This window comes from Neomonachus schauinslandi, chromosome 5 (assembly GCF_002201575.2).
Source record: "Neomonachus schauinslandi chromosome 5, ASM220157v2, whole genome shotgun sequence".
In the NCBI taxonomy this organism is placed as follows: Eukaryota; Metazoa; Chordata; class Mammalia; order Carnivora; family Phocidae; genus Neomonachus; species Neomonachus schauinslandi.
The window spans coordinates 149,149,720-149,159,977 of NC_058407.1; the positions used below are offsets into that span (position 1 = coordinate 149,149,720).

A 10,258-nucleotide genomic window follows, 5' to 3' on the forward strand; every position below is an offset into this window, starting at 1 on the left:
TTTCTGTCGCTATGCATTAGCCTATTCTGGACTTTTCATGGAAATGGATCATGCATTCCGTGGACCGGCCACATTTCAAAGGCTCAGCCCCACAGTGGCTAGTGGCCAGGGGATTGGACGGCGCGGACTGGGTGTGCGCGGGGCGCCCAATGGCTCCGGAGCATCTGGGAAGACAGGTGCAGGTGGCGGAGGCGGCGCGGAGGGCAGGGCCGGCGGGCGGGCGTGGCCCGGGGAGCGGGCGCCGCGGTCGCTGGCGGGCGCCCCCCGCGCGGGCATGGCGGGCTGGTGGCCGGCGCTTCTGCGCGCGGCCCGGCGCTACCCGTGGCCCACGAACGTGCTGCTCTACGCGGCGCTCTTCTCCGCCGGCGACGCGCTGCAGCAGCGGCTGCGGGGCGGTCCGGCCGACTGGCAGCAGACGCGGCGCGTGGCCACCGTGGCCGTGACCTTCCACGCCAACTTCAACTACGTGTGGCTGCGTCTGCTGGAGCGCGCGCTGCCCGGCCGTGCGCCGCGCACCGTGCTGGCCAAGGTGCTGTGCGACCAGGCGATAGGCGGGCCCGTGGCCGTCTCGGCCTTCTATGCCGGTGAGGGGCTGGGGCGGGGAGCAGGGGCCAGGGCGAGATCCGCTGAGGGGGCCAAAGGATCCAAGGTTGGGGGGGGTGGCACTGGAGGCAGGGGCTGACGGCTCCCGGGGCTGGGGGCTGCAGGAGGCAGGGATGGAGCGGGACCCCAACCAGGGCTGGAAGCCATGGGGTGGGGGTGGGGGCAGGATTTCAGGGGGTCTCCTGAGAGCGCCAGGGTCGAGGTGCCAGAGCTGAAAAGTCTGGGAACCGAAGATTAAGTGGGAGAAGCTGGAAAGGCGGGGGATGTGAAGGGGCCAGGGGCCTGGATCGCAGTTGGGACGCCCGGTTGAGTACCGTCGGGCTGGAGGTTTCAGGGGGGGCCTGGGGCGTCGCCTGGAACTGGAGGGAGGCAGGACTGGGGGTCCATTTCCCCCATGGAAAAGGTCCACTTGAGTGTCGAGGCGATCACAGCCCGTGGGCGTGGCGGCTGCTACCCCTATAACGCAGTTGTGGGACTGGGCTGTCGTGGGACCGGGCTGTCCTGCTCCCGGGAAAATCCCCGCCTGGAGCTATGGGCTTCCGGACCACTGGCAGACACTCCTTTCCAACACACCAACTAAATGCGAGGGGCCGCGGGGCCATGGGAGCCAGACCCGCTGGAACCTGAGGTAGGAACAGATTCCCCCAGAAACTTCGTGCTCAAGGCCTTAGTCCTGCTTCGGTAACAAGATTTTCCTTTGGGGTTCCCATTCCTCTGTGAAAAGCCAAGAAAATGTGAGTGGACCTTGGACCCTGCCTTGGAGAACTCTGCGTGTGAAAGTCGTGGGAGGTCCCTCCTCAGAAAATCGCCCTGAGGCCAAAGGCCGGACTTCAGGAATCTTCCTTAAGGGCCTTAAATACCAAAAACAATGGGAGGGGCTCTGTAGCCTCCGTCCTCCTAGCAGTTTCCATAGCCTGCGAGGGAGAAAGGGTGGGGGACCATCACCAATTCCCCAAGAAAATCCAGGGGTCCTGGGCCTGGCATTTAGGGATTTAGAAGGTCTAGAGAAGACCCAAGAAGGTCTTTTATTCGGTGGCTGCTGGTGCCTTCTAAACCAGGTCAGGGAGGTCACGTCAGCGCCTTGAAGAAACCTACACTGCCCTCTGGATCTTATTTTGGGGAGCCAGATCCGGTTCCTTTCCTCACAAAGTCCACAGGAGGCATGAAGGACCTGGTTGCCTGTTGTAGTCTCAGCCAACTGCAGGGCCAGTGGGGTCAGGGAAATAAAGGACCTGGGGGGCGGGCTGCCAGGTGCCTGGTCCCAAGGTGTGACTTCCAGGCCACATCTGCAAAGGGGCTCCTCGGGTCCATTAAGGCAATTGCCTTGAGCCCCAGTGACCTAGGGGACCTAGGGGCTGGGCCTTTGGGAACCGTGTTTCCATTTACTCCTCAAACAACCCAGTGAGGCAGATCCTCTTTGTTATTCCCGTGTTACGGATAACAAAACTGAGTCTCAAAGGAGGTTAAGTGACTCGCCTGAAGACAACATAACCCATGCCAGGTTCTTAATCTTGAGTGTTGTCCTTTTGTCTGAAGCCAGAAAGGGGCTGCTGCAGAAACGGGGCCCCGGGGGGGGCCTATGATTTAAGCCTGAGGCTCCTGACACGGATTCCGACCCAGATGGCTGCTTTGTTTTGCTTTTTAGATTTCTGGCCCAATTTCCCTCTCCTCGTGTGAAAATGAAGGGGGGCGGGTTGGGTTGGATGTTTGTTCAAGGCATTTCCAACTTGGAAATTGCGTATATCATATGATCCTTTGTGCTGGGGCCACCTTGGGGAGCTCAGATTGTGATGGGGAGGTCTGGCTCGGAATCCACACCTCGGTTGGACTTGGTCCGATATTAACCTCCCCAAGCTTCGTTTCCGCCTCTGTAACTCCCAACCTCAGCAGATTGTTTGGGTTTCGGGGGGCGGGGGACACGGGTGTCCAATGAAATAAGGCACATAAAGTGCTTAGCGCTTAATTAGTGCTTGGTGAGTGGCACCCGATATTACCAATATGCGCCTGGGTATTCTTGTATATCCTGTTCTAAGAATCCCTTGCAATTGACTAAAAAACCCTCTTATTCCCCCTTCCTCCTAATCGGATTTGAAGGAGACTTTTTAAAGCCCTTTTATTTTTACTCCTTCCTAAAATAGGAGGATTTTTGTCTTTGCTCCCTGAATTTCCTTTCAGGGTTGTTGAACATACAAAGTTTTCAGAGTGTTTTTAGAGAGCCTGAATTGGTGTTCTGCTTTCAAATTCTGATTGGAATAATTCTGATTAAAATGCTGATGGGAACTTGGTAGTTGCCAGAATACCCAGGGTCCATCAGCCTTTTTCTTTTTAAAAAGAAGGAAAGTAAATCTTTTAAAATTTTATTTACTTATTTATTTAAAGATTTTATTTATTCATTTGAGAGAGAGAGAGCGAGTTCGAGCTAGAGTACAGGCCAGGGGGAGGGGCAGAGGGAGTGGGAGAAGCAGACTCCCCACTGAGCAGGGAGCCCAGATGTGGGACTCGATCCCAGGACCCTGGATCATGACCTGAGCTGAAGGCAGATGCTTAACCAACTGAGCCATACAGGCACCCCTAAATTTTTAAGATTTTTAAACATTTTACAAAAAGTTTGGAAGGCAGAGAAGAAAAGTCACTGATCGTCCTGCTATCTGAATGCTTTGAATTCTCTTACAATTTATATATATATATAATACAATCTATATATATATATCTTTCTGCTATCACTTTTATACTGCTATTTTCATCATATTTATCATTCCTTTAAGATTTATCTAGTTTTTAAAAATTCTATTTATTTTTAAAAAAGATTTATCTAGTTTGAGAATGGAAGTCATGTTTTCACTGTTAGGTTAGAAGGGACATAATGAATGAGAGATACTGGTGGGTACTCTGCATATTAGAAGAGAAAACTTGAACTGTTATACAGTTTTCTTCCTACTGAATCTTGCAAAATTCCTGTGGTGTGTGTTTTTACAAATAGGTATGAGTATTCTCCAGGAAAAGGATGACATATTTTTGGACCTGAAACAGAAATTTTGGAATACGTACAAGGTAAGACAGACTTTTGAAAAGGTAACCAAGATCTTTTAGTATATTTGTAACATTAAATACATTTTAAGAAAACTATTCTTAAGTTAGCGCTCCAGTTGGTTGGCACAAGGGTATAGTATTTTTTTTTTTGAAGATTTTATTTACTTATTTGACAGAGAGAGACACAGCGAGAGAGGGAACGCAAGCAGGGGGAATGGGAGAGGGAGAAGCAGGCTTCCCGCAGAGCAGGGAACCCGATGCGGGGCTCGATCCCAGGACCCTGGGACCATGACCTGAGCTGAAGGTAGCCACTTAGCGACTGAGCCACCCAGGTGCCCCAAGGCTATAGTATTTTGACTGCAAGATCTTAAATTTGTTTCGAAAGAGAAATGAGAAGCAGCTTTAAGAGTGTCTATACGTTAGGAGCGTCTATACACGAGTGTCTGAGTTTTAGTCAATGTTCGCAATGATTCCTGTTTTTTAAATTTACTCTTATTAGTGATTACAGTTTATTTAGTGCATTTTGGAGCCAAAGAGGTTATTGCAGAATAGGAAAAGTAGAACGTTGAGTGATGAATGGAATCACTCTGGAGCCAATGTTCCCAGGTGTACATTCTGCTGAGTCCTTGTGAAGGATAATGTTTCCCAAGATTATGTCCAGGCTTAAAGTAAGTCACCTGTTGTACTGTTGGCTCAATGCAAATATACACACCCCTGTCCAACAAATATTTATTAGCTTATTCAATGAAGATTTATTGAGCAGTATCCGTAAAGCCTGGCAAAATCAGGGGTGCTTTCCATTTCTGGCCTAGAGGATGCTTGATTTTACTAATCCCAGTGAAGTGACTTTTCAGGATTGCCCAATATACACAGACTGGCCTTGGGCTTCACATGTACTTAATTCCCAAGCCACGCCGGCTATTGTCCGTACTGTTTTGGCATTTTCTATTGAGTGACACAGAGCCCCAGAATCAGCATTGCCCACTTGATGGTTGGAGGCAGATGATAGGGAGTGTGGAAGCCACATGCTCAGGGACAGTCCTTCTTCCTTTTCAGGGGAAAGAGTTTTCGGAGCTTGTTACTTCTCTTGGGGCAGAAATTGTGAGCCCGTTGCGACACCCAAATGTAATTTTCTTCTACTTTAGTTTGGAAAAAGGAATAAGTTTTCCCATTGTGTCATGGATCCTGTGGAGGTGTAGACATTTAACATTAAAAAAAGAGCAAGCGGGGTTCCTGGGTGGCTCAGTTGGTTAAGCGACTGCCTTCAGCTCAGGTCGTGATCCTGGAGTCCCGGGATCAAGTCCGGCATCGGGCTCCCTGCTCAGTGGGGAGTCTGCTTCTCCCTCTGACCCTCCTCCCTCTCATGCTCTCTCTCTATCATTCTCTCTCTCAATAAATAAATAAAAATCTTTAAAAAAATTTAAAAAAAAGAGCAAGCGAGCAGAATTGGGGAAGAAACGGGCTTTAAGCAGGGACTTGCAGATGCTTCAGATTCTCCTCCCTTAATGAAGACACACAGGCCACCTTTGTTGGGTGTTGAACGCATGCCAAGGATCCTGAATGTCAGTAATGGTGCCAGGAGAAACCAGCTAGAGAGTTATTGTAACCAAGTTCACATAAGAAACAGGGAATGGGAATAGGAATGATTGGAGAGCTATTTAGGAGGTAGAATTGGTAGCTCTGGGTGAATGATTGGTGATTGGGGTAATGGGCAAGGACACATCTAGGATGACCCACAGGTTTCTGGTTTGAGTAACTGCGTGAGTGGTGGCCCGTCACTTGAGATACGACATAGCGAGCTGATTGGAAAAAAAAAAATGAGTTCAGTTTGAGAAATGTTGAATTCTAGATACCTTTAGAATATCCAAAGGGAGGGGCACCTGGGTGGCTCAGTCAGTTAAGCATCTACCTTTGGCTTGGGTCATGATCCCAGGGTCCTGGGATCGAGTCTGGCATTGGGCTACCTGCTCAGCAGAGAGTCTGCTTATCCCTCTCCCTCTGCCCCTCCCCACTTCTTGTGCTCTCTCTCGCTCTCTTTTTCTCTCAAATAAATATATAAAATCTTAAAAAAAAAATAGAAGATCTAAAGGGAGATTTCCAAGTGCACAGAGGAGAGCCCAGAGCTAGGGATATTAGATATGGAAGAAACTGGGTTAAAACCAGGTTCTTGAGTCAACTTGATCAATGAAACCAAGAGCACAAACTGTAGGTGTCCGAAAACAAGAAGCAGCCAAAAAGAATCTGTCACAAAAGGCTTTCTTGTAGCCCAAAGGATTTGTAAGAGTAGAATAGCTTTTTTTTTTCTTAGAAACTTCACTCAATATATGTCTTTAAGAAGCCAGAAATTTTGTAAATTTCCTATGTCTAGAAAATGGGGTCCTTCAGTTCCCCTGCCCGATCCAACTTCTTTGGATGAAGGTAGAAAGGACATGCCTAGTTTATTTGTTGTTGACATGTAGGTACTATTTGAGTTTTTGATTGGTTTGTTTTTGTGCAGAAGGCATGCAATTTCTGTCTCTTTCCACCAGCTATGGTAAGGGGACTCAGGTATGTTACCTCTTAGAAATTTATCTGATAATTACATTCATCTCCTTTATAGTTTTTGAAAACTTTAATTTGGAAATAATTTCAAACTGATGGAAAAGTAACAAGAATAGTTCAAAGAATACCCTTTACCCATAGTCACCCATAGTTAATATTTTGCCCATTTGTTTTATTATTTCCTGGCTTGATCTGTCTATATCCATCCATCTTTCTGTCTGTTTCTTTGAAGCATTGGAGAGTAAGTTGCACACAGAATTACCCTTTACCCTTAGATACTTAAGTTCTATTTTCTAAGAATAAATAAGTTATTTTATGTAATTACAGCAGAGTTAGCAACTTCAATACATTTAACAATGGTAATGAGCCTTTCAGCTCATCCACCATCCTTCTGCCATGTTTGTCAATCGACTCTCTGATGGTCTTTATAGCATTTCTGTTTCTTTTAGTACAGGATCCAGTCTAGGGTCAGGTAGTGCATTTAGTTGCCATGTCTCTTTAGTCTCCATTAATTGGGAACTTTTCCTCAGCCTTCTTTTACCTATTATAACACTAATATATATTTTTTTAATTTATTTTTGAGAGAGAGAGATGACAGAGAGAGAATGAGAGGGGTGAGGGTCAGAGGGAGAAGCAGACTCCCGGCTGAGCAGGGAGCCCGATGTGGGACTCGATCCTGGGACTCCAGGATCATGACCTGAGCCGAAGGCAGTCGCTTAACCAACTGAGCCACCCAGGCGCCCCAACACTAATATTTTTGACGAATACAGTTCTGTTCTCCCTCCCCCAAACAACAACAACATAGCATTCCCTTTTTTGGGGGCATTTTGTAATCCATAAGAATGTCAGCTACACTTAATCTATAGCAAGAAATAGTAGAATATATTATCTGCCTTAAATCTTTTTTTAATAAAAAAAAATCAAACATTTTAGATAAAATTAGAGTCACCTCTGGCTCTTATTGCTTGAAATAGTAGAAGATATTATTATTACTTTTTAAAAAGATTTTATTTATTTATTTGAGGGGGGGAAACAAGCGGGGAGGGGGGAGGGGGAGAGGGAGAGGGAGAAGCAGACTGCCTGCTGAGCAGGGAGCCCTACAACCATGCAGGGCTTGATCCCAGAACCCTGGGATCATGACCCGAGCCAAAGGCAGTTAACTGATGAGCCACCCGGACACCCCTCAGCAGAACATATTATTAACAAATCATTCCATGAAGAATGATAAATTTAAAACTTTACTGATGATCCTTTTATAAATATATTCCTGTAGCTTTTGCTTGGGCTAACAGGAAAACCACAGTGTACACATAGATGCTGTTATTTTGAAAGCAGCTGTTTAACAGAAATGGTGCTGATTCTGGTAGCCTTTTCATTCTGGACCTGTAATATGACTACTATAATTGCCTCTCACCTCAAAGCTCATTGCACTGCTCCCACCCTCTTCTATTGGAGAGCTTTAAGGAGTCTGATTTAATCGGCTTAGTCTGAAATACAATCCCGCCTCTGCATTCTATCTGCCTGGTATTTCTTAATCTCTAGGATTGTTTCTGTGTGTGTGATTAAAAGGCATTCTAGGGGTGCCTGGGTGGCTCAGTCATTAAGTGTCTGCCTTCGGCTCGGGTCATGATCCCAGGGTCCTGGGATCGAGCCCCGCGTCGGGCTCCCTGCTCGGCGGGGAGCCTGCTTCTCCCTCTCCCACTCCCCCTGCTTGCGTTCCCTCTCTCGCTGTGTCTCTCTCTGTCAAATAAATAAATAAAATCTTTAAAAATAAAATAAAATAAAATAAAAGGCATTCTCATCGAGTTTTTCTGTATTCCAGAGCGGTCTGATGTACTGGCCTTTTGCGCAGGTGAGTTTCTAGAACTACTCAGAATGCTAATTGATGGCTGTGGTTGGCAGGGAACCCTAGCGCACTCTTTCTTTCTGTTACAGCTGACCAACTTCGGCCTGGTTCCTGTTCACTGGAGGACAGCTTACACTGGACTCTGTGCTTTTCTGTGGGCCACCTTCCTTTGCTTTTCACAACAGAGTGGCGATGGCACATTCCAGTCGGCTTTCGCCTTCCTTCACGTAAAGGAGGCCAGTGTGCTTGAAAGGCCCCCCGAGAAATGAGAAGCCAAGGACTCCCTGACAATGACAATTTTCTTTTTCTTTCTTTCTTTCTTCTTCTTCTTTTTTTTTTTTTTAAAGATTTTATTTATTTATTCATGAGAGACAGAGAGAGAGAGAGAGAGAAGCAGAGGGAGAAGCAGGCTCCCAAGGAGCAGGGAGCCGGATGCGGGACTCGATCCCAGGACTCTGGGATCATGACCTGAGCCGAAGGCAGACGCTTAACCGTCTGAGCCACCCAGGCGCCCTCTTCTTCTTTTTTTAATGCGGTGGATTGTCTGCCGATAAGAGAGTCTATTTATCAGTTATGTGCTCCATTTTGGAGAACGACTCTTGCATAGACTCTGTTGTTTCATTATCCAGGAATACTTCAGATTTTATCCAAACCTTTTTTTCCCCCATTCTGGCCTGAAAGTCTCACTTCTCTAATATTTTTACTCCTCTAATTCTTTGGTTAATACTGGTAACAGCGACACCATGGCATTTTGCGGTAATTCCGATTTCTATGCTGATATTTTAATGCTGGTCGATTTAAAGAACCTGTTTTGATCATTTACATTTCACATCTAAAATCTCAGGTTATCCCCCCCAAACACTTTTCGGTCAGTTTAACTTTTATACCAAAAGTAGTCCTTAGAGTAAATTTCTATTTACATAGAGCTCGATCGAGGAGAAGATTGAATAACCGAATTTTTTTTCCTCGAAATACTTTATATAATAATCTATTGTGACACTAACACTGGGTTCCTTAAGTACATTTTATGCCCATCAAAAAAAATAATTGTATCTGATTGGCGTTTCCTGTATGGAGTGTATTTTGCGGTTATCTTCTACTTTTGTAATTTCGAAGTTAAGCACTTTTTAGTTAACGTGTTCTAGTTTTGAGCCTATTCAATTGACTGAAGGACCCCATTTTCTAGACATAGGAAATTTACAAAATTTCTGGCTTCTTTAAGACATATATTGAGTGAAGTTTCTAAGAAAATGAACAATTTATCTTCCTCTGGAAGGAAAAACTCTGTTCCTTAGATTTACAGGGAACAGAGTTACCCCAAATTTCACATTGAGGTTATATTTTTAAAAATCTATGCTATCCAAGGGTGCCCGGGTGGCTCAGTTGTTTGGGCATCTGATTCTTGATCTTGGCTCAGGTCTTGATCGCCGGGTCATGAGTTTGAGCCCCGAGTTGGGCCCCACGATGGGTGCGGAGCCTACTTAAAAAACAATGCTTTCCAATAAATCTTTATCAGTAATCTTTAAGCTAGACATGAGAACCTTGATCCAGACTTTCAGATTTACTCAGTTTGTCTAACCTCAAAACCAGGGGGTCTAAAAATGATATGACTATCTCAAGAAGTTTCAGCAAACCTCACCTAAGAATTGTACCACCATGCTCCTGCTTCCAGTGGAGTCTTGTACAAATTTTAAGATGGGAAGCACTGAAATGTTAGTAATACATTCATCTTGCGCATTTGTATTTAAGATTAATTTAAGAATGTATCCTTAAATTTTTTATGCACATAATTCATAATATGAATTTATGTAGCTCGTAAGTATATAATGTCTAAGTATGTGATTTATTTGAATTTAATTGGTATTAAAATATTTTACATTATTGGGACAATAGGAAATTTCTAGATAGCCTCTAAAATAATTTGTTACCTACATTGTTTTGAAAGTCGCTAATGCAACGGAAAAGCTATTTCATAATACCTAAGACAAATTTGGTCATTAAAAAAGTGTATCCTTAAAAAAAAATAAAAATAAATATAAAAAAATTTAAAAAATAGAAAAGTGTATCTTGAGTAACTATGCAAAAGTACTATCTGGCAATCTCTTAGATGAACTTCAACATTACTTTTAGGATGGAAGAGCAGTGTTTGCCTTTTGTATCAAAGTCATTGGGAAAACAGACCTTGTTTATACTGTCAAGGGGAAAAAGGCTTATTGTTCATAAATGAGCAAATCTTCA

General features: G+C 45.1%; 1 protein-coding gene across 1 annotated transcript; it reads left to right on the forward strand.

Annotated features, from left to right (window-relative positions):
• Positions 1-274: 274 nt before the first annotated feature.
• On the forward strand, positions 275-8,289 carry MPV17L (MPV17 mitochondrial inner membrane protein like). The gene is made up of 4 exons (XM_021698299.1): positions 275-584; positions 3,584-3,654; positions 7,997-8,026; positions 8,110-8,289. The coding sequence occupies exons 1-4, from the start codon at positions 275-277 to the stop codon at positions 8,287-8,289; spliced, it is 591 nt and encodes a 196-aa protein (XP_021553974.1).
• Positions 8,290-10,258: the final 1,969 nt, after the last annotated feature.